At 45.1% G+C, this 25,000-nt stretch overlaps 1 protein-coding gene across 2 annotated transcripts in view; it reads right to left on the bottom strand.

Moving 5' to 3' along the window:
* Nucleotides 1-25,000, bottom strand: part of DISC1 (DISC1 scaffold protein) — a 397,155-nt gene that overhangs the window by 257,951 nt on the left and 114,204 nt on the right. For both annotated transcript variants that reach the window (XM_088020223.1, XM_088020224.1), the window contains exons 5-6: nt 14,807-14,936; nt 10,716-10,951 (exon numbers count right to left, since the gene is read on the bottom strand). In XM_088020223.1, the coding sequence (XP_087876349.1) occupies nt 10,716-10,951; nt 14,807-14,936 (366 nt within the window). The remainder of the gene's footprint in view (nt 1-10,715; nt 10,952-14,806; nt 14,937-25,000) is intronic.

Raw genomic sequence — 25,000 nt, 5'->3', positions numbered from 1 at the left:
TCAATCCTACCATCCAAAGTTCTTTTACTATTCTGCCATTCAAGATTCTCTTACCAATGTTATTTTACCTGCAGAGAGCTAGAGTGGCTAAAAGACACACAGGTTATATAAAGTGCCAGATGATGTTGGTGACAGAGGCAGAAATAGAGGCCAGACATCTGTCATTTTTCTAAGCAAGGCACAATTTTTCAGTCCTCAGAACAGAGTTGTGCAGAAGGTCTGCTGTCTATTGGCAGGTGCCAGTCCATCTCCTGCCTGTATACGTGGCCTGATGTTGAAGTCCCATTTTAGCAAAAAGCTCTGGGAAAGGAGGAGGAATATCAATTTAATCTCCAAACAGTCTTCTCCCTGCCCCTCTGTCTCTCTCCCCATTTGTAGTTTCATCCCGTGTCTTGTTTAGTAAAAATAAGTTTAAGAATGAGAGATTGTTACTAAAGCAAGTTAGAAATGACATAAAGGGCAAAATGACAGCCACCCTGGTACAGGCATTACTTGGGTCTTGAATTAAAAAAAAAAACAAAAACACAGGAATCCATTGACATTAACACCCTTGCCAATTACTGCTTGGTCCTCTAACCTTCTGTCAGGGGCAAGTGGTTAAGAAGATGACAGCAAAAACAGCTTTAGGAAATGCAGGATTTTATCTACTTGGCCTTTTTCCTTCTTTGGACCCTTCTTGCCTCACAGATGATGTCACATGTCACCGGTGGGACACGCACGGGGCACAGACAACAAAAATGCCAAGAATTCCTCCAGATTTCAGATGACCTCGAGGAGGCACAACAGGGCACATATACTCATCAGGAGCAGACCGTTCTATAGGCTGTAAAAGCTATCGAGCTGGTTACCTGAGACATTTACTCTTGGGGAAGCCTGCATAGTGCGGTGCGGAGAGATCTGTACCAAGAGCCCGGAGCTCTGGCAACCCGTGACCATCCTCACCCCTCTGGCCTGGCACATAATCTCTGTCCTGCTCGGTGGTGGGACAGGAACATGACCTAGAGTCTGCTCATGTGACAGACACTTACATTCATCCTGGGGATCTTGGGCACAGTGAAGTATTGAAAGGTTTTTCATAAAGCATTCATACAAATAACCATGACTACCTCAGAGTAAGAAAGTAGTTTTGAGGAATCTGACAGAAATCAAGCACAGGGGTTTTTAACTAGGGTAAATATAGGTGATGTTTCCCTCTCTGCCCCAAGCAAAAGAGATTAAATAAAAGAAATCAAGAAAAACAGGCCAGGGAAATACTCAGACTTTCAGCCCTTGGATCCATTCTCTGGATACGGAGAGATCACATTAGTGACTCGTCTCCTTACTGAGTCTTTCTCTGAATTTCAGGGATCCCATGTCTGAACTCTAACTAAAATACTACACTCTGAAACTCCAGAGTTTTGGTGGTAAAGTCCCATTCCTCCAACTAACTCAGCAGACTGAGGTTGAGATGTCACATTTTGTGTGACTATAACCTCTTCTTTTTTTTTTTAATTTTTTTATTGTTATGTTAATCACCATATATTACATAATTTGTTTTGGTGTACTGTTCCATGATTCATTGTTTGTGCATAACACCCAGTGCTCCATGCAGAATGTGCCCTCTTTAATACCCATCACCAGGCTGACCCATCCCCCCACCCTCCTCCCCTCCAGAACCCTCAGTTTGTTTTTCAGAGTCCATCGTCTCTCCTGTATAACCTCTTCTTAATAAAGTCCATCTACGTAGCTCGTGTGAGTACTCCCAAAGGGGAGAGTGGAAAGAGAGCGCGTGAGAGCACACGAGGGTCTCCAGCTTCCTAGGGAAGACTTCCCGTGGTCGGGGCGCTAACGTGGAAACGTGGAGCAGAGGAAACGAGCGCTAGTACTGAATGTACCGGATGCGCAGTCCTCCAAATGTGCTGATGCGGGTAAGACCGAGCGCCCGTGCGCGCACATGCACGCCATCACCCCGCCTGCTCTTGCCAGTCCCCACCCCCACTGGGAGACTGCCTGACATCATGGAGTCACAGCTTGCCTCTGAGGCCAGTTCCATTAAAAATCACAGCTTTATTTTCAACTGATTAACTTGGTATTTGGCTTGCCCAAAGACTCTAAGTGTTAAGCAGATCTTTCAGTGCTTCTCAAACCATCTTCTCCAAAGTGTAACTGTAATTCATATGCCAGAAGGATTTTGACTTGCAGGCATTTGTCTGTAAGGGATCTTAAGCTGTCTGTTGAAAAGGAAATGAGAGTAAGAGTCTAAAATATGAACAGCCTTACGTTCAGACCGTAAGTACTCTGCTCTCTACCCCTTCCTCTCAAGTTATTCAGTGATACCTAGTCACATACAATGAGAAAATAAATTCCTGGTCTCCTCTTTTTTGAAGACTGGTAACCAAGTGGGCTCCACATTTTCAATATTATCATAACCCAAATGTATTTAAACATTCAAAAAGATTTCAATTCTAGGCTATAGAGCTTTTCTCCACCAAACTCCTGTGAATCTAATCCTTAAAACACTACAATTTTTTTTTAAGATTTTATTTATTTATTTGAGAGAGAGAGAATGAGAGACAGAGAGCACGAGAGGGAAGAGGGTCAGAGGGAGGAGCAGACTCCCTGCCAAGCAGGGAGCCCGATGTGGGACTCGATCCCAGGACTCCAGGATCATGACCTGAGCCGAAGGCAGTCGCCCAACCAACTGAGCCACCCAGGTGCCCCAAAACACTACAATTTGATCCAAGGGAAAAATGAGGCTGCCTCTGGGTTTACTCAGGTAAGTGATCCCAAGGCAACTTCAGATTTCCACGTCAATCACCGTCCCTTAATTCTGACTATTTAATAATAAGTCATGTCCCATTGCCCCAGAATTTTTTAAAGAACTACCCTGAACTGCTTGCATTTCCTCTTAATACTAATATTTTTAAATGTATGTTGTTTTCCTAAATTTATAAACATGTATACTTTCCATAACTATGAAGTTTGCCCAAAAGGTTATACTTTCTGCTTTGGGTTTATGATGTTTTCTGAGTCATCTTTAATTATTTACTGTCTGGCTAAGAATAACCATATGCACAGCAAAAGCCTGCACAGTTTAAACCTTACATTTCTCTCAGGCTCTTTCAAAACCTGCTGACAAAGCAACAGTTCAGTTGGATTCCTGAGACTGGAGAATATTATATATTTCATTTCCTAAAATGTTTCAGCGAGTAAACTAAAGATTTACACATTTTACTGGATAAAGACTGCAAAAATAGACCAAAGCTGAACAAAATGAATGAACAGCAGGAAAACATCTCATTGCCTACACAAGTAACTGAATAAAAAATCAAACACTAACATCAATACAACTCAAAGAGGAAGCTGAAGAAATTTGCCCAAAAGGATGCACAAAGTAGTAATGATATGGCAGCCAAGATGAACGTCTTAAGAAAAATGTCCCCAGTGTATAAGGCACAGGGCCCCCCCTGCAAGCATCTATGTAGAAACTTAAAGGTTCTGGTCCAGGTCATCCCAGCAGCCTAGGAATCAGCACAGGACGGGTTAATAATCACCTCTTACCAGCTTGGGACAGAAATGCTCTTAACTAACTAAATTCCCACCGAGCAATGAGCTGGCATTTCCAACCTGGGGATATTTCCTGCAGTCACTTGAAAAGGTTATGTCTGAGCGGAACTGAATTGCCTTTCACTGGAAGAGCTTTCAACCTCTGGCTCAAGGTTTGAAGAACAGTCTAGTGGTGTCAAATCAACATCAAAGAGTTAGAGCAGGGAACAGTAACATACAACGTACAAACAGGGAACATTCTTGGGATCTGTCAGGAGTAAGAGAATTTGGTGAAAAGGAATAGAAAATTGTAGAAGACACCCAAATGATGAAGAAGTTAGGTACAGAACAGTTCTCAAGGTGATAATTATGGAAAATAAAAAATTGAAATTGACCAGAGGAAAAACGTTGAAAATAGGCCACATGCTTCCACATATGCTGAGAGATCACTTGCAATCGCAATATTAGGAGAACTGGCTGCAATCAGTTTAAGATGATTATCTCCCATCTTGAAGAATCCCTGGGGCTCTAGTTGAAAACAGTTCATCTGATCCCTAAATTATAAAAAAGGAATGGATCAGTGTACAAATTACAAGCCTCCCAAGAAGAACCTACCTAAATAATCACAGACCCAGGTTGGAAACTCCTTGAAGGAAATAAAGGACAGAGAACTTGTAGAAAATCACAGTAAATTCAATGTAGTACAAAATGACATTTTTGTTTTTAAATCTGGAAGGAAGAGGAGATTCCTCCCCCGAACTTCTCAAATACACTCAACACAGAAGCCTGTCTTCTTGGGGTGAGTGGCAACTGTACCTCTGGGGTGGTGGTTTCAAATCCCTTCCTTCTCCTCCAAGCTGTGGTTGGGATACTTTTATCGTTGCCTATAACGATGATCTTCCAAAGGAAACAGGAGGGTACAGCAGTGAGCTGCATTCCAAACTGAACAGTAGCCACCGTGCAGGCTTCAGTTCTGGCCGGCGTCTAGTGACGCGCGAGTCATTAGCACTGCCTTGCTGAGGAAAGACAGAACTTGAGCACCATGCCCCGTGGCTGGTCATAGTCTGCCCAGGGAACTTGGCCGGGGAACTCATCTGAGGGCTCTCAGGAACAGAATGACTGTGTTTTAAAGCAGTGTCTTTTAAAACTGATTTCACAAAATCTGAAAGTGCAAAGTGTTCTAGATCCAGAAGGAACCTTCAACATCATCTGGTTCAAACCTTCATTTTATAAACCAGACTTCCAGTTCCCGTAGCACCAGGCCTGGCTTCCTTGCCATCTCCCCTTCCTCCTACATCCTTTCTACGGAACTGCCAGCAGACCTCTCCGACCCGAAGCACCCGCTGCCTGTGTGTAGAGACCTGTTTGCTCTGATCCCTCTCCGGTGACCCCAGGTGATCTGTGAGGCAGAGACACCCGTTGCTGGCCTGGAATGACACCCATTCTCTTTTGCTTGGACCCACAGACCCATGCCCTGACTAGCTGGACTTCTCTCCATTGCCTGCCTGGGCAGTGGGTTCAAAGCCCTGGTCTCTCCTGGGCTGTCAGCATTAACCATATCTCTCCCCCCGACCCCCATATCAAAGATTGGCCGAAGATGTCAGAATACTGCTGCTGTATGACTTGGGGCCCTCAGCAGCCTCGTCTGCAAAATGGGCATAAAACCAATACACTGTCCAGGATACCTTATAGGGTTATGGTGATCAAAAATTAGCATTTTGTAAATAATAGCAATGTTAAAATTAATCTGTGGTTATGAATACAAATCTCAGTAGGAAAGCAAGCCATGATGAATGTGAGATTTGGGAGGCGCACCTGCAGAGCAGTCCCAAACACCAAGGACATGCCTAACAGTGAACACCGCCTAACACCGCTATAAGGACACATCAGTCTTGCTTTGCTCACATGCCACCATCTCAACACATTGACTTTCTGGGCAAATACTGTCTGCCTCTGCGATTCCTGGGAAAGGCAAGGCATATGCAGAAAATCCTGAACAGTGGTTCCAGCAAGCAGAGAGCCGCTCTACCAGGTGATTTCTGCTGGATTAGTCCCATAAAGCCACTGCTCCTGACAGACCTACCAGGTCAAAGACAAAGGCAGAGAAGGAAGAAAAACAAAGACCAGAAGGAGAGACGAAAGAACACAATCACACAAATGGAGAGAGGCTGGGAGACCAGAGGGGTGTCCTAAAGTGCCTGCGTCACCCCACTTTGGGCCACCTCATGCAGTCAGCCCGCACACAGGGACACACAACTGCCTCTCCACATACCCGCTGAGGATCCCGCATGCTCCTCCCGGACATGGAGGCCTGTTTCCTGATCCGGGCCCTGCTGTGTTCACTGTGCCTCCTCACTCTCATAAGATATGGATCTGGGGGGAAAGTGGGACTCTTGATTTTGCTCAATTGTGAACTGCTGAATTTCATTATTTCAACTCTGTCTTGAAAGGAGCCCTGATATTGGCCTGGGCTTCTCCCTGTGGACTGAAGACTCCTCTCACGGGCATGCCTGGGCTCCTGAACAGTCCATCGCCCTCACTGGGGAGCCCCGGGCGGTACGAGCAGGGAGGAGGGAGCAGCCCTGGCCGGGGGGGCCACCTGCTACCCCCATGCTGATCAGTCACCCTGACCGAGGTCCCTCACGCACCTACCACGGTCCAGCCAGCCTCCCTGTACGCAGGGCTTGGGTCAGCTTCAAGGTTTGTGCCAATGGTTTGTGCCAAAGCGATGTGACATGTTTCTTCCAAATGCACAACAAGAAACAATTCATCCACGAGCTGCCAGAGCACATTTCACATGAAGCATGAAAGAGTCCAGGAGCTGAGGAATGAAGAGCCCAACCACAGGCTAATAAAGCCAGTCACGGGCATCTAAAGAGTGTTAGGAAGTACCCGTCCACAGCCCTCATCTCTGTTGTTAGGACTGGGATTATTCCTATCACTCCTCATAGCTGGCCACATGCTGCTGGACGGGGTCACAGCCCAGCTCTTCCCTGGTGTGCAAGGCACACACACAGACCAACAGAGGCCGGGGGAGCTGAGCTAACGGCACCGGACAGAGATGAGCTGCAAGTCACCACCCTCCTCAACTTATGCCAAGTAAGTAGATGGAAACTCACACCCCACATGCAGGGATGTGGCCCAAGGAAAACCCCAGAACCTGTCACATCCTTCCTCTCTGTGTCGCATCCTTTGCCCCACCCCTCACACCCAATCCCATTACTGATTAACAGAGTGGAGTCAGTATGGGATGGAATGAGAAGGATGGGTTAATGTGGAGGGAGAATCAAGCTCACTGGAAAAAAACTATCCATCCAGACCTCTCCCATTAAAGGAAAATTTGCAAGAGGAAACAAGGAGTTTGCTATAAGTCTGAAGGGTTGGAATCCCAGAGATAAAGGAAATTCAAATGAACATATCTTTCCAGTGGCCCCTGTCCTTTCTACATCCCTGATATATCAGCTTCCACAATGTGGAGTTCCTGATTCCCCAGGGGCTTAAAAATGGTCTCTTGGTCACTAGAAGAAAACTATTTCTGTTGGCTCTATCAAGAGGCAGCTATGAGATCTCTGAGCAGGCAGCTCTTCATTCCATCCTGCTAAGATAATTGATCCAAAACACAGATATCAGAAAACTCAAACTGCTGCTTTGGTTTCTATTATAATGTCCAAATAAAAAGCCATGGGCTCTCTCATCCCTAGCGTACAACCTTCTACCTCCAGGCCCTCTCTAACACCCACCAGATAGATTCCCAATGAGCTATAGTCAGAAATGATGGCACCATGTAAGCACAGAGAGTCTCCACCAGTGATTTGCTCAGAAATGCCAAGTGCTATCAGGAAGTTCCTTTTTAAGCTGTATAGTTTATCCAGGGAAAGAGGCATATCCTTCCTTTTGAACTTGCACATTACCAAGTTGGGTAAGTCAGAAACAGCTTCTCCCCAGACAACACCCTGAGTTTATAGCTGGCCTCTATGAAGAATCTTTATGGGTGATGATAATAATAATTGTGATGTTGAGTGGTCTGTTTCTCCACATATTTGTAACAATACCAGTCTCTACAACCACTCTTCAAAAGACTTCAAGATTTGCCTATTTCACAGTTTGTCAGGATCTCTCTATCTGGCCTAAGAAGAAACTATTCTCATAAACAACAAAGACGTTTGTCAACAAAGCTACTGAGTGCCTCTAAGATCCAGTCTTCTGGCTGGGGCACCTACAAGATATGCCCCCAAGTCAACATCTTCTAAAAGAAAACCAGTATCCCATATGAAACAACTAAGTTAACAAGATCGTGTACAATTAGTTAAAAACACTAGACCAGGGCGCCTGGGTGGCTCAGTTGGTTAAGCGACTGCCTTCGGCTCAGGTCATGATCCTGGAGTCCCAGGATCGAGTCCCACATCGGGCTCCCTGCTCAGCGGGGAGTCTGCTTCTCCCTCTGACCCTCTTCCCTCTCGTGCTCTCTCTCTCTCATTCTCCTTCTTTCAAATAAATAAATAAAATCTTTAAAAATAAAAAAAAAAAATCACTAGACCAAGCGATCTCTGATCTACTGAGCCATAGGACTCCACATTTGACTTCTTTCAAGCACTCTATTTCTGGGAGTCCATGCTGCAGCCCGTCAGCTTGGAAAAAGTGTGTCTTCCTTCTTAAATGGAAAGCCCACAAAATAACAATGATTTTTCCAGTTAATATTTATGGTCAGGAACAGCATGAAGCCTCACCTCCCTAGCGTGTAAGAAAGGAAGCTGATCTGTCGAAACCTGCACCTACATGCCCCAAACTGCCCTAAGGCAGGGAGGTGCCCGCCTGCCTCACTAAGTAAATAAATCAGATGCCAGGGGTCACCTGTTGCGGGGTCACCCAGATTAGGAGAGGTCCCAGGGTGGTCACTCTCCCAGCAACACAAAATTCCGCTCAGTGCTGGCAGTGCTCTGCTCATGATAAACATCCCAGGCTGAGGATTTAGGCAGAATAACAGACTGGAAATGATAGGATCCAAGTTCACGGGCCCTGCTCTATCGGCCTACCACACCGTGGAGATCCTTGTTTTAGACTAAGAGAAACAACTTCCTGGGATCTCTGGAAAGAAACGATCTTTTATTAGTTCAGACCAAAGGCAGCTACGGATATATATGAGAAGTCCTCTTAGTAGCTGCTTCACCAGGAAAACCTCCTGAGTTTTTGTTTCCTCATCTGTAAAATGCAAACGAGGAGACCAGCCCGCCTGCGGCCCCGAGCTGGTGTGTGAGAAAGTGCTCACTCCACAACCTGGCATCTCTATAGAATACAAGGCACACCTGCAGGGATACTGCCCAGGAATTCAACTCAAAACCCAGAGGCTTTGTTAAACACTGCCGTGGATTCTAAGTTAAGCATGCCCTAGCTTTTTCCCCCCGCAAAGAGCCATCACCTTGTGTGAGAGATGAGAGATGTGTAACAAACCTGTGTGTGGTGAAAAGCAGAAGGAAAAATAAGTAGGACACATCTGGATGGTAGGACGAAAAAGGGATCATTTTAAGCCTCAGATGTAAATATATGTATTTGTAAATATAATAATAAATCCACATGTATGTTTCATCTTATATATTACACATAATGCATACAGAAAAATACAATGCATGTTATATGTGCATACGTATAATGACATATGACAAAGTATACGACACATATCATATGCACCTTTACCTCCATATGTGTATATGTGTGTGTGCGTGTGTACACAGCTCTAGAATTACTTCCACAGAAGAACACAGGAAGCAGGAGTGGGAGAGAGACATGGAATAAGGTGCCGCAGGAGAGCACAAGTCATATTCAATGGCCAGTTTCCTCTGGCTGAAATTTGGCAACAATCCAGATCTCTTGTCCTTCTCCCATGGGCATGAGCCATGGGGTTAGATTTCTGAAGGGAAATATTGGGGCTGGGAGGGGGACAGAAGGAAGTTCTAAGCACCTCCCTAGCACAGCACCCGTGGCTTGCTTTCCTTGGCTGGATACGGTGTGCTATGTGGCTAAGAGAGGACATTATTCACTAAATAGTCTGAGACACATCAGCACAATTTGAAGGCCTTCAGAAGACTGGAATCCCATGATAAAAATGACAAGCAGTAAGTAGAGTGAAGTGCTTACTACCTACCATCCACGCACAGTTATGAGAGCTTTATATGTATTAACCGTTAATCCACATAACAGCCCCATTATCACATCCCCTCCCCCAAATAATAAGTGGTTCCCAGCTGTTACGTGGCTGAGTGAGGCTTCACCCCCAGAAAACTGGATGGCAGAGCCCACATTCGCAACCACTACAGGTCGTAAGTTTTATGGATTATTGTCTTCAGCATAATAACCTAACTGAGCAGAACAGGAATCCCTCCTGCAGTCCTTACTGCCTATCTGTGTGTTCATCCGGGCACTACTCAGCTTCCGTACATGTGACTTCTGTCTTTCACCAAAGTAAGACCATGATCTCCCGCAGAGCAAGACACAGAAGTGCACCTTGTGGATATTCCATAATACAGAGCACAGGGAAGAGTCTCACTCCATAGTAAGTAGATAAGAAACTAGGCTGAGAAGTAACAAACAGGCGTTTAAGTATCAATTTTGCCTCTTACTGGGACTCTGGGCAAATTACGAACTTTCTTTTCCTCATCTATGAAATAAATATAATAAGAGAAGCAACTCATAAAGCTTAGCACAGTGCCTGGCAAAGAGTAAGCACTCAATAAATGCTAGCTATTATTAATAATCATTCTTTCTTCCTGATGGAAACACTGTCACTGACTGAGTACCCCCCCCTTAATGGCTCACCCCCCCCACCAGCAAGAGTTATAGTTCACCTCTCTCCAGATGATCGTCCTCAGCAAGGGTTGGCATCAGAATCTCTAACCAACGGAGCTGCAACAGATTGTAGAGGGACAGAAGGTGCCCTGGGAGTATCTGGAAATGGGGGGGAGGTTCACAGTAGAATGGAGAGGAGTCCTGGCATTGGGTAGGCTGGTGGGATGTAAAATATCTCCCAATACTCAGGACTGCCCCACACAAGGAAGAATTTTCCCGCTCAAAATAACGATAGCACTTCCACTGAAAATCTAGAGCCCTGCTTGCAAAATATTTGTGGACAGCAGGTAACATCAGTCCCATAAACCAGTCAGAGGTGAGCGATCCCAAATCAGTTAGGAAATCAATACCTCCGTATGGTTTCAGGTGGTTCTGCACAGAGTGGAATCTGGTTGGCTAAGGCCAGCGTGTTATGCAAGGCCTTGCTGACTTCCTGCAGCTCGCCCAGGGACAGCCCCCCGACCAGGGCGGTCAGGTCGCAGCCCTGCCATGGGAGGAGTTGCTCTTGCTCTTCTATTTCCCTTCTCAGCTGCTGATCTTTTGCTTCCAGCACAGACATTCTTGCTTGGAGAGCTTCGATTTCTTTCTGTAGAGAATGGAGAAACCAGGTTTTATAAATTAACCCTACTCATAGCAAACTGCTCTGCTGATAATGAGCCCTTTAAATGGGAGTCAGCCATATGCATGAGGGCCGTGAAGTTCCTTCTGAGGCAGGCAGATTTTTGGAGGTTTGCTGAAGTGGAAAAACCACGCCAGCCTTATACTTCTGATTAGTTGGCATAAGGAAAAACATTCCCTCCCAAGTATTAAGTAACTATGGGGGGTGAGCCAGGAATTTGACTTGGAAGAGCCAAGCAAATATATGAATGACTTACTTCATTTCAAGCAGAAGAGCTAGAATATAGAGCAGCAAACATCATGTGCTTGAGGTATGAGCTAAGCAGGTAACACAGGTCACAGGCCGGAAGAGAAAAGCGAACAATCATCGGTTAGTCTGTCCCCAAACATGAAAATGTAGTGTGTAGAGGAAGACGAAAAATCAGTTTCCTAAGTCTACAAGATTGAAAGTGCCATGGGATGCTGCAGATAGTGCCGTGCAGTCTAAAGTTCATAAAAATATTCAAGAAATTCCATTTCTACTAATACAGCAAACCAAAACCCAAAGAATCTATAGAGTATCATCCAATCTTGAGGTCAAAGAACAAAACAAGCAGCAGGTTATTGAACACCCATTGTGTGGACGGTGTTGGAGCAGATACTCACCTCAGTGCCTGTAGCATTCTGAATTTAAAATGAGACTCTTTCCCTCACCAACCACACTCCCGCATCCCTGGCACTGGTTTCTGCTGATAAGAGCAGAGCTCTAAACCTGGGTGTCTCCCCATCTCTTATCTGTGGTCTCTCAAACCCAAGGTACAGATCACTTACAACTTCTGCCTCCTGACCCCATTTCCAGTAGGGGGGTGGGGGGTAGAAACTGAGGAGGTGCTGAAGATCCACCCCAAGACACTCCAAGAAGATAATATGTCTCCCACTGGTCCAACACACTACAGTATCATTGGCATGTTTCTCAACGAACCTCCCACCTCTACATCTGCCCATACCCTCTTCTTTTCTTTCTTTAACTGTGATAAATACACACATAACATAAAATTCACCATCTTAACCATTTTTAATGCCAGTTCCATGGCATTGAGCACATCCACACTGCTGTGCAACCATCACCACCATCCGTCCAAGACCTCTTCATCTTATAAACCAAAACTCTGTCCCCATTAAACTCCAGCTCCTCATTACCCCTCCTTCCCCCAACCCCTGGCAACTGCCATTCCACTTTTGGTCTCTAGGAATCTCTAGGAACTTCATGCAAATGGAATCATCGTATTTGCCCCTCTGTGACTGGCTTATTTCACTCAGCACGATGTCCTTGAGGTTCATCCAAGTTGCACCATGTGTCAGAATTTCCTTCCTTCTTAAGTTTGTATAATACTCCGTTGTGTGGATGGACCACATTTGGTTTATCCATTCATCTAGAGGTGGACACTTGGGTCGCTTCCACCTTTTGGCTATTGTGAATAATACTGCTTGTAACATCTCTCTGAGGCCCTGATTTCAATTCCTTTGGGCATATACCCAGAAGTGGAATTGCTTGATTGCGTGGTAATTCTATTTTTAATGTTATAAAGACCCACCGTGCTTTTCCACAATGGCCCTACACCCTATTCTTAACACAGAAGTCAAAGTGATTCTTTAAAACGTGGTCAGATTATGTCACTTCATTACTTAAAACCTTCCAATGGCTCCACACTCCCAGTCAGAAACAAGCCCGAGTGTCTACTAAGGTGTGCAAGGCCCTCCAAGACCCCTTCTCCTCTACTGTTCTCCCCTACCCTGGCCTGCTGGATGCCCTTTGAATACGTGAGGCACATCCCCACTTCAGGCCTTCAGGCCTTCACCTGAAGTGGCTGTTACCTCTGCTTCAATCTCACTGCACAATGAGTTGATCTTAGCCTATGCCTTACAGCTCCTACCACCCCACAACATGGTAAGGAGATAATTCAGGTATTAATTATGTTTGACATTTCTTATCTAGCCCCCCACGCCCACCCCTACTAGAACATCAACTTCGCAGAAATCCTAAGCATTTCAAACAGTATCTGGCACATAGGAGGCACTCAAATACCTGCTGAATAAATGAATATCCACCTTCCCCCAGAGTTCTGCCAAGAACATTCCCCTCACACACTAAGTATCCCAGGCTAAAATTATTTTCTGTACACTCTGACATCATCAGGAATTATGGGAATTATGCAGACCTTTAACTGGTAAATATTGTTCAAAACCAAAAATCAGATTTCCCATTGTTAACTACCTAAACTGATGAGGAGAACAAAAGCAAAAGAAATGTGGAAAAAATAATCAAATTTCCTTTGCAGCCCACTGACAAGTACTTGAGAAAGGCAGGGTGACCTTCCTCCAGGAACTCAACTGCCTCAATGTGAATACTTTGCTAGAGGCAAAAGGCAACCCTAGTTTGACGTTAGCCTGACTTCCAGGATCCTGCAAGTCTTTAACACATAAAAATCCCTTTGGAAACTTCCTTTATCTCTCTACCCAACCTCCCCCCTCCCAAGATACGTGTTAGCAATCATCTTCCAAACATATGGCCCACTGATATACATCTGAAGGGTCTCATGACTAAGAGTTTACTAGACAGTACTAAATAACCCCTCAAGGTCCTGGAAACCTTGCTTCCAAATTCCTTAGAGACTTACACAACCCCTAACCCCTCCCAACTTTAAGACTATATAATCAGTCACTCCTCAAACCCAGTGCAGTTCTTTCTGACCACGGGTTCTGTCCCCGTGCTTTAGTAAAACCACCATTTTGCCCCAAAGATGTCTCAAGAATTCTTTCTTGACCATTCACTCCAGAACCCCATACGTCACATGACAAGCTTTTATGATGATACTCACTGAGTATGTAAGTGTTCAGTTTACTGGAGAACATTTTCAAATTGTGATGATTTTTGCCTCCATTTGCCACCTTGCTACTGTGGGGACTTGGGTGAGCAAACTCAGATAATAAGAATACTCTGCACAGAGGGGAGTTGGGATGGGAGGGCAGTCCAGTAACTCGTCTAAGCCCCATAAACCAGTCTTAATGCATTCCATTGTTTAGAACCTAAACTAAAATTTGCACTCGGATGTTAAAGACCTATGCTCTTTCCGGAAATCACGTTGCCTTCAGTCGATGCTTCCTTGCTGCTCCCCATTCCTGCCTCAAGGCCTCCAGGCTCCAGCCGGTGTGGACCCAGCTTCAAGGTTCACTGCCTCTAAGGGGGGATGGGGAGCCCTCAACTTCCAGAGCACCTGATAATGGCCTCCTGCCTTAAACTCGGTGCTGCACCTAGACTTCTAGCCTCTAGACAGTTCCCGGCCAACTTCCACCTACTGCTCTGGCCCAACCTGGAGCTCCCTTTGTGCGATGTCTACCAGTTTTTCCCAGACATGCTAGCCTTGCCCAGGCCATACTTACAACCCTGCTCCTAACAACTGCTCCTTACACTTCAACTCAATGCAATTTTCCATAAAGGGTTTTCGCAGCACAGATTACTTCCTGCCTTTCAAAAGAACCTCGTAAAGGTCAAAATGATAAGAGGTGACAAATTGGCCTGGCAGACAAGGAAAGCATATTCAAAAGGTAATGAGGAATATCGAAAACAGGCACAAACACTGCTGAGCTTTCAACCCCTGCGTGTAATGAGATTCCTACAAGCCCTCCGGCCCACTCCACCCATCTCCCCTTTTGTACTTCACGGGTGGATGGCCAAAGCTCTAATTGCTACACTCAAACCGAGCAAAGGCCCGCCCTGCCGCATTCGGCTTCCATGGATAGGAAAAATGCTGGCCTAGTTCCTGAAGATTCTTCACCGGCTTACCTGCAACTGTTGCTTCTCTTGAAGAAGCCAGTCTCGTCTGGTGATGGACACATGCAGGGTGTCCTGAGCAGTGGGTTCCAATAGCTTCGGCTCCATTCTGGGTGGGGCGTGGGGGTCATCACCGCCGGCCCTTAAAGTAAAACACCCATAATGGTACAGATGTGAAGAAAGTGAAATCCTCAGAGCTACAAAAATGTTAAGAGAGGGGCACCGGGGTGGCCTCTGGAGTTCCGGGATCGAGCCCCACATGGGGCTCCCTGCTGAGAGGGGAGTCTGCTTCTCCCTCTACCCCTCCCACCGCTCCTGCTTGCTCGCTCTCTCTCTCTCTCTCTCACACACACACACAAATAAAAAAAAAAATCTTTTAAAAAAAAATGTTAAAAGAAATAAATTTCACAAAGTGGCCACCAGCCGTTCTCATCCTTAGGCGGGTCGTAGGGATGAGGTCTCTAATGTAAGTTTCTGTTTTAATTATGACCTGTTGAGGCTTTTGCTTTTACCCAGAGCCAAACCTGCTATTTTTAGGCCTCCACAGTCCAGTCCCACGGCCCCTAGCCACATGTGCTATATATGCGCTGAAAGTGTAAAATACACACCAGATTTTAAAGACTTCGTATGAAAATAAAGAGTGCAAAATATCTCAATATTTTTTATATTCATTACGTGTTGGAATGATAATATTTTCGATGTACTGGGTTGCATTAACTATATTTGTAAAATTAATTTCACCTGTTTCTTCTTCCTTCTATTTAGTGTGGCTACTGGAAATCATGTCTGTGGTTTGCATTGTATTTTATTGGACAGCACTGCCTTGGTCATCCAGACAGAGCCAAATGCCAGGGGCTGATCTTGGCTGTGGAGATTAAAAAGAGGTATCAAAAAGAGGTATGACTGATTCACAGATGCTTGGGTCAGAGCTTCTCAGAAGACGTTTGCTAAACGACTGTCAAAAACCACTTAAAATCTGGCTCTGTCTTATTCTTGCAGGAGTTGGCACATTTGGTCAAAGCAATGCTGGGGAAATGCAGCAGAGGCTTGAGGCTTTGCAGGGGTCTTGCAGACATTTACCCTTAAAGGATGACAAATTCGTCCTTAAAGTGTTCCATTTCTAACTCAGTGCAGTTGGACAGAAAAAAAAATAAATACCCTAAGCAAAAACCCACGTCAACCATTCAAGGGAGCTACATCTAGGAAAACACCAACTGAAATTAAAAGGCAAACAACAAGTTAGGGAAAATATTGCCACCCATGTGTCATAAAAAGGAAAAATATCGCTAATTGCAAGAGTTCTATCAAACAAAGAAGATATGGATGAGAACATCTATCAGAAATTCAAACAAGGGTGCCTGGGTGGCTCAGTCGGTTAAGTGGCTGGAGGCCAACTCTTGGTTTCGGCTCAGATTATGATCCCAGGGTCCAGAGATCAAGCCCCGCATCAGGCCCCTTGCTCGGCGGGGTGTCTGCTTCTCCCTCCCCCTGCTTGCGCTATTTCTCCCTCTCAAATAAATAAATAAGTCTTTTTTAAAAAAATAAATTTAACCAAAGGACTTACGAAGAGCTAAGGAAAATGTTTCCCATCAAAAATACTTTTCAATGCAAATTCAAACAACACAAAATAGCATTTGTCACCTAACTGGCAAAGGTTTTCAGGAACCATCACTGCTTGGTAAGAAAAGGGAATAAGAACGCAGCATAAAATATAATATAATGTTGGATCTTATATTCCCACTTCTAAGAATTCATCATGTATCAATAATCACAGATACGCACAAAGGTTAGCTACAAAAATACCACATTTCTCTTAGTAGCCCCAAACTGAAAACACACAGCTATGGCCCAAAATGAGGACCAGAGCAGTAAACCATGGCACAGCCACACAGAGGAAGGCTTAGGTCACCAAAGATGTAACCACTGGAAAATGATCTCTATTGCCGTTTTTTCAATCAGCTATTATGGTAATAGGTATAATATGAAACAACTATTGTAAAAAAAAATGTATACAGAAAATAGGAAAATAGCCATCAAAATGTTATCAGCTCTTACCTCTGGGTGGTAGAATTACTTCTTTATTATTATTTTTATTATTACTTCTTTTGGCCAATCTTTGATTTTCTAAGTTTTCTATAGCGAGCATATGTTATTTCTAATACTATAATGGAAATGCTTTTACCATATACACTAAGTAGCCATACTATTGACTTAAATAGTTTCACATGGCCAAACTGTTGTAGCCCTTGGACAAAACAGACATGTCTGTGTTTGAAACAAATCACATTTCCTACGTTAATGATCAAGGGCAAAGCTTCTGACTTGTCCCCTCCCCGCCCCCCACCGCCAAGGAATCTCCTTGCAGACAACTGGAACTGGGCTGCCACGTGTAAGGACTTCGGGGCTCATCAGGCAGGAGCATGAAGCTGTGTGTTCTTATTCATATATTCACATAGGGTCTCACTACCTCCACGTTTCTCAGAAAAGAAAATGGGCAACTCATTTTTTTTAGATTCCATGTATAAGTGGAATTATAGGGTATCTGTCTTTCTCAGTCTTATTTCATTTAGCATAATACCCTCCATGTCCATCTGCTGTCCCAAATAGCACAATGTCATTCTTTTTTATGGCTGCCTAATATTCCAGCGTGTGTGTGTGAGTGTGTGTGCATGCGTGTGCCACATTTTTCTTATCCATTTGTATTTGTCTATTTATGGACACTTAGGTTGCTTGCTATTGTAAATAATGCCACAATAAACATAGGGATGCATATATCTTTTTGAGTTAGTGTTCTTGTTTTCTCTGGGTAAATACTCAGTGAATAACTAAACAAAAAACAGAATCAGACCTATAAATACAGAGAATAAACTGATGGTTGCCAGAGGGGAAGGGATGGAGTGTTGGGCAAAATGGGTGAAGGAGAGAGGAAGGAATGGGCCTCCAGTTATGGAATAAGTAAGTCATGGAATAAAAAGCAGAGCATAAAGAACACAGTCAATGATATCCATGTAACAGGACAGATGGGAGCTACACTGTGGTGAGCACAGCATAATGTACCAACGTCAAATCACTAAGTTGTACACCTGAAACTAATGTAACATTGTGTGTCGGCTATATTCAGAAAGAAAAGAAAGAGAGAGAGAGAGGAAGAAAGGAAGGAAGGAAGGAAGAAAACAAGTAACTAATCCTAACATGTGTTTGTGCTCTGTTCATCTCCTTTCACTCCTATCCCATTTCATTGATTCATTTAGAAAAAGAAAACACTATTAAGCCTGACTACTATGCGCCATGCATCCTGCCTGGTGCTAGGGACCCAGCAGTATACAAGATTCGGTTCCTGCACAGAACAGGGGAGACAAGCACGCAACAAGGATAATACAAGGCAATGGACAAACGCTCAAACCAATTATTATAGGAGTTCCAAGGTGGGAGTGAGTCTCCCACTTCCTAAATCTTAACATGGCATTTACAAATGAGCAAGCCAACCAAGCGCTGCAACGAAGCAGCCCTACTATTTTTAGAAACAATGGTAGAAAATATGTCACCTCAGCTCCTCTAAGTTGGAAAATAGCCGCTACAGAAAAGGGAAGCTTGCTCGTATTCCTGGGTCTGACACAGATTCAAATTCTCTGAATAATCTCGAAAACCACTTACTTACTGTAACAGACCATGCAATTTAGAAATTTATTTTAAGTTACTAAGTTGTACTGTACTAAGTCCACTTGTACTGTACTAGGTCCACCTGTTACTCCCTGATTCAGGTGCGTAAAGGCAAATCCCAGTAGTAGTTGTAATAAAAATGCTTAAGCTGATGATAATAAACTAGTATGAATGGAGAATTTTCTGTACACCAGACACGATCATTTTTAGCACGCTCACTTCTCATTGCAAACCTAAGAGGAACGTATTATTATGAGTTTTGTCACTGAGGAAGCAGTGGCAGGGAGATTCAGTGACTCGCTCCCGGTCACCAAGAGAACCAGCAGCAGAGTTGAGGGGTCAGGGATGCATCCTGCTGATCCCCACTTCCCTGCCCTTTCCTGGACACCCTCTGCCATTCAGGCTGTCAGCCAGATTATAAACTTCTGTTCTCTCCTGGCGTCTAGTCCCGTGCCACCCACAGCCACAGATTAAGGCCCCTTGCTTGCGATTGAGCAGGGTGGGTGGAGAATGACAGGGAGGGCTCAGCTCGGGGAGGGAGGTGACCATGGTTTGAGCCTTAGTCCTGCCTTTTTCTAGCCACATGTCCTTGGATTTATCAAAGCTCTCTGAACCTAACCTTCCTCGTTTTTAAAAATGAGGATGGTGATGAGGATGCTGATGCCTTCCCCGTACGGCTGATTATGGGGGTCATCATCAACTTTTTCGACAAATGAGCACTGCGCACCTACTGTGTGCAGGCCCCACCCTCGCACTAAGTATGAGGGAGGAGGCGGAGCCCCTCTGACCTCAGGGGGCTCGCTACTTGCCGTCCCTCGTGTCTCCGTGTTTGCATCGGGAACATGAGCTCTGTGGGCATGTCCAGTGGACACGCTGTCCTATCCACGGTAATGAAAATTAAAGAGGAAATGTCTCTGAGGATCTTCACACGTATCAGAAGAGGAAGTCTCTGGAACAAAACCATCACCAGCTATTGCTGTCCGTGGGAATGGGACATGCTTCCCCCTCTGGGCTCCGGAGTCTCGGCCTGTCACACAACCACTCCCTCCAGACTGAGAGCCTAGAGAAAAGGAGAGACTGAGCTCCGCACTGAGTAGGGGCTTAGCAAATATTTGTTGAGTGCTTTAATGAGTCCGTGGCCTAGAAAATCCAGAAGTCATTTGCATTCAGCTTTCTGTTGCACTGGATCATTTCTTTGCACTAATTTATTTCCCAATTTGCTCTGCTTATGCAAATATTAAGAGTTTCCTGAATTTCCTAAATAGATACCATCTGGGTCGGGTTGGGAGTTATTGAAGGAAATCAACATAGAATTGAAAATTAGCTACAGAGGAGCTACAGGTGGGGAACTGGGAATTCTCCATAATATTGTTAATCACATTCATTACTTAATCCATAAGAAAAGCCCCTGTGATTAACCAAAACTCCTCTCTCTGTCTCGCACACTTTGACTCCGGGTATAGGAAGCTGTCCACAGATGGCTGAGTGGCGGCCCCAGGACACACTGAGGCTCAGTAATGAAGCAGGGGACAGGTTTCCATCGTTCAGATGTTCAGTCCTCTGAGTCATGCTCCCTCTTCCTTCTGCCATGTTGTTCCCTTTATATTTAATAATTCTCAGTGTGTAATCCCTAATGTCAGTACAAATTAGCATTGCTGCAATAAACTAATCAGTATGTAAAATGAGCAAATCCCTCAAGGGCCAGAATTAAAAACACGAGGGTTGGAATGTTAGAACAGCCCTGGGTGCCAACAGGGACTTGGGGTCTCGAACACCCTGCCTTCCGCCTCCCGGTTTCACACAGGCCCCCATTTGGGGCTGCCCAGTGCTGGAAATACCCTGGCCTTTCTACTCTTGTCTTTTCCCCCAACCATGGAAAGAGGGGAAAACCCCGTTTGTAAAATAAGATCCTCTGCTCAAAGCAGCGAGAACACTTCTCATCCCAGTGACCCCATGTGTGACTTCTGTGAGCGCGTAGTTCAGTAATACTGAGAAAAGAATGAAACGCCATCTGGGAATCACCGTTTCCAGAGGCAGGTGGCTAATGAGCGTGTGCCTGAGATGAACCTCCTCCCTAGTGGCACCCAGGTCCCCAGGGCCTCCTCCTTCTGCTCTGAGGTGGCCTTCAGAAGCACGTGGAGTGAGAATGCAACAGGGCAGAGGAGAGGCCAGACAATGCAGCAGCCGGGCCCTCCCGGGCCAGAATGGCTCACAGCAGTACTTGTGCTTCCTACAGTTGTGTGTACAACACAGAAGCTCCCTTTCCCAGACAGGAATGCCAGTCTTCATGGTGCCAGAAAAAGTGCCATTTTGTGCCCCTTCTGGAATCAAAGAATTTTAGTGAAGGAAAAAAAACCCAGTATTTATCAAGGCCAATGCGCTCATTATTACTGTTGAGAAAACTTCAGTTCCAGTGACTATCTCTGGCAACAAGAGCCAAGGACAGCCCCTTCTGAATATCTTTGCTCGTTGCTGCTTCCCATGGACGACCATTCCAACCAGTTTATGTCATAGGACTCACGTGTCTCCACAACCCCCTCCCTTTGGGAAGATGGTGAGAAAGAAGTGGTTTGGGCCCATCACAGAATCACTGAAGTGTGGTTTAAGTCTAGAAATAGCTCCCTCATCCAACCAAGTGTCATAAATGATCAAGGTCACTGTGACAGTACAAATACTGTAAAAATGCTGGGCATAATTCAAATAACTTTACAGTTCTGGCTTTGTCTGTATCTATGATTTGGGTCTGAAGAGTAAGGAGAATGGACTAGAGGTCATAATCCTAGGAAACTAAGCAGCATGGTTTTAAACAGTCTTATCCCACGCAGAGAAATGACTGCCCCGCTAGAGAGGCATGTGAATATCTCCTTGAGTTTTGATGTCAGTTATAAAGATTTATATATTTTTTTAAAGATTTTATTTATTTATTTGAGAGAGGGAACACAAGCAGGAGGAGTGGGAGAGGGAGAAGCAGGCTTCCCGCCGAGCAGGGAGCCCAATGTGGAGCCCGATCCCAGGACCCTAGGATCATGACCTGAGCCGAAGGCAGATGCTTAATGACTGAGCCATCCAGGCGCCCCATAAACATTCATATAGGTATGTATATACATGTATATAGTTACTTGGGTTGTAATGTCAGTTATAAACAGTGATGCCCAACACAACCAGCTTCAGGACAGACTTCAGTTGAATTTGAGCAAAGAGGATGGCATGGGAGACCTTTCTTTGGAAGACCTCACCTATAATCCACTAGTTCTAAAACAACTTCTGAGGAGTCCACTGTGGCTCACCCCACCTACTTTTCTCCTCTGTTCCCATCTTGAGGTGATGACAAGGGGTCAGCAGTGGGTCTCCTGGGAGTGTGGCACGTGCCATGCTAGTAACATCTGGCTCCTGACCTGGAGCCCGGATTCAGGTTCAGAAACATACCCTGCTGTGTTTTGGTAATAATGACCACTGTTAAACACCCTACCATAACGTAGGCATCTTGTGTTCTACCTCTGGTAAAATGTGTCTGTAACAGTTACTTTCTCATCTTATGCAGTGCATCTCCATTCCAGGCTGTGAACTTAGAGCTGGTTGCCCCTGAATTCCATAGGGGGAAGGGCCTGACATGACAATTAAATGACAATAAAGGATCACATGGTTCAAAGGGAACAGAGGAAGGGCTGGTCAGAGGAAAAATGACTCGGTCCAGAAGCAGCACCAACTACAAACATTGATCTCCTCTGTTCCCACCTGAAAGGCAGCAAGTGAGCAGGAAATATTTGGACAGGCCAACCAGAGCTCTGCCTTGATAAGCCCCACTGGAAAACCATTGTCTATCTTTGTTTTTAAATGTTGTATTTTGTCTACTTGTGTTTTCAGTTATCCGTTGGCCAAGAGTCTTTGATAAAGGACATTTTGCACATGGCCTCCCATACACACACACAATTTAAGTTGTAAGTATGACCAATTTTAAAGTACATACTGGTGAAGGTCCAGGGGGAAAATACATAGGATATACAGTCAGAGAAATGCAAGATATTAATGAGAAAATTGTCAGTCCTATGTGATAGTCGGCCAAACCTCTTTCTTAGGAGAAAGAAAAAAATAACTCTTTTGACTGAAGGAAAGATGCAGCAGGAATAGATGCCCCTCTGCTCCCTTCTGATCATTGCTGTAGCAGGATATTGTAGTTTTCCAATTGTTCCAGAATAAGAAGCTAAAGCTGAAGCTCTCCTTTCTAAACTCTTAACAGTGGGGTCGGGTGCCCTACCCTGGGGGCTGCGTGAGCGATGCTGCCACAGTCAACCACCACTCAACACACACACCCGATGGCCATGTAGGACAGTGGAGTTTTCATGAGAGATGCTTCTCCTTCCCCTTCCCCCAGCCCCACAAGGGGGCAAAGAGGAAGTAAACACTCCCACTCAAAGCAAACAAAAACAAGAAAAGTCCAGTAGACCCACTCATAAAGATTGGGAGTGCCCTACAAGCAGGAAGACTGACATCTGATTCTCCAACATGGGCATCTTTCTAAATTTGGGTCCTCTTACTACAAAGTCTGAGACAAGGATCTGAGTTTGGGCTATTTTCTGAGGGAGGGAGTGAGAAGCAGGAAAAGTCAATAAAGGGCACATTATTGAGCTGATCGCCACAGAGACAACTGGGGCTTAATCCTACCAGGAACTATCTGGAAAAAACATGTGGAACGTACCTCGGAACTGTCCCCTAGAGGCTGGGTAGGCTGGCACATTTATCCAACAACTCCCACCCCAGTGCTTGACGGTCGCCTTCAGGTGCATCACCCACTTCCTGTTCTCACCAGCTTCAGAGAAAGCCCCATGGCATATATACCGGTTGGGTGCCTGAGGTGGACAGAACGGTCCACAAGTGGCATGGAAATCGGAGGGAGGCCAAGGGATTGGGACACGGGGCATCAAGTGTCTGTTGCTACACATGCTTACACAACAGACTTTCTGATGGATCGCTAGCCCTTCAGCAGGGGTAAAGAAACTGGAGAGCCATGGCAAGGCAGGGAGGGTCTGTAATGGGGCAGCCTGAGCACCCACCATTCAGTGTGGCAAAGATATGTGAACTTCCCATAAATCAAGTAGACATCGCAAAAGTTATCTTCCCAAAAAGTGTGCCCATGGTGCAAGGGGGCCTACAGAAAGAGGCTGAGTAAGGTCTGAAAAGGGATGGTTGCATGTATCATCAGGATTTGGGCAGCGGGGAGGGCCTGTGGTGTCATCTGGAGAACCCACACATGAGTTCCACAGACAATGAGCATGCCAACGCCTATATGCACGGGCTGTCCCAGCCTATCAGCCAGGGAGGCAGCGATGATCAACAAGAAGACTGTTACAGACACTGGACAGGGAGAGATTGGAAACGGATATATAATTGAAGTTTCAAACTGGACCAGGCCAGATGATCATCAATAACTGAAAATGACCCAGACATTTGTCTTACCTGCCCAGGACATCATAAAAAAAATTGGGAAGATGTACTCAACAGAGTGCAACAGAGACTGGAGAATAGTAAAACCATGGTGTAAACACACCTCCACTAATGAGAGACACCCCATGAGCCAGTTATCTTACTGATCCAGAACCAGTATCTTATCTACCCTGAGCGGCCCCTGGGGACCCACAACCGGGGCAGGTAGCAAGAACACCACGTGAGGGCTGGTGCCTGCCGTTAGAAAAGCCCGGTTAGTCCATGAAGGAAGCAGCTGAAACTCTCTGGGCTGCAGGAAGGACCTGAACAAACTCAGTGTGATTCACGGTGGTATTTTACACAAGACTCTGAGAACTATACTCGATCTTAGCCAAGAAGTCAAGAAGCGATGAGACTCAGAGAATTACATAGTGGTTTTTAAAAAGTTGAATGGCACCGATTATTAAGAACAAAGTGACAGTAAAAATTAAAAAGGAAGTACTGGACCTCATTGTACTTGGGTGTTTGCATTTCCTTAAATCTGACTCTAAACCAAATTTTCTTGACCTGAGATCCAAAGACCCACCCCCCCAAAAAAAGCCAAAGACCCCCCCACCCCAAAGAGAGAATGGATGAGCCTCAGAAGACCCGTGAGTCTCTTGAAACCAAATGCAGTCCTTTACATGGTTGTACATACATGGTTGGTGATGGAAGGAATCTATAGTTCTCATTAGATTCTCAAAGAAATAGGGATCCCCAAAAGGCACATATTTGTGTTATTCATTAGTACTGAAAATTTCCCATGTAAATACAACTATTTCATTTCTACAGGAAAAGGACCGTTCATTGGAACGTATCCTATTTCCTCCTTGACTCAGAGAAGAGCCCCTGACCTGTGAGAAACTTTTTTTTTTTTTTGTCCCAGCTCTGTCCTGGCTCCGGACTGTGGGAGCTTTAGCCCCACACCGTGGCCCCCTGGTGGTCTCTATGAGAACTGCAGCCACAGCCCCTGGTTTCGGGGGAACCCATGAGTCCAGATGATCCTGTTGATGACAGGCTAGATGGGCAGTTGGCACATTGAAAGACAACTTTCTAAAGATTATTACTAACTATATAATTCTGTTC

Source organism: Eumetopias jubatus, unplaced genomic scaffold (assembly GCF_037043125.1).
Source record: "Eumetopias jubatus isolate StellerSeaLion01/CBP00866 unplaced genomic scaffold, mEumJub1_p1.0 scaffold_17, whole genome shotgun sequence".
Taxonomy (NCBI): domain Eukaryota; kingdom Metazoa; phylum Chordata; class Mammalia; order Carnivora; family Otariidae; genus Eumetopias; species Eumetopias jubatus.
Note: the sequence above shows the minus strand (reverse complement) of the source record. Positions and strands in the feature narration are given on the sequence as shown.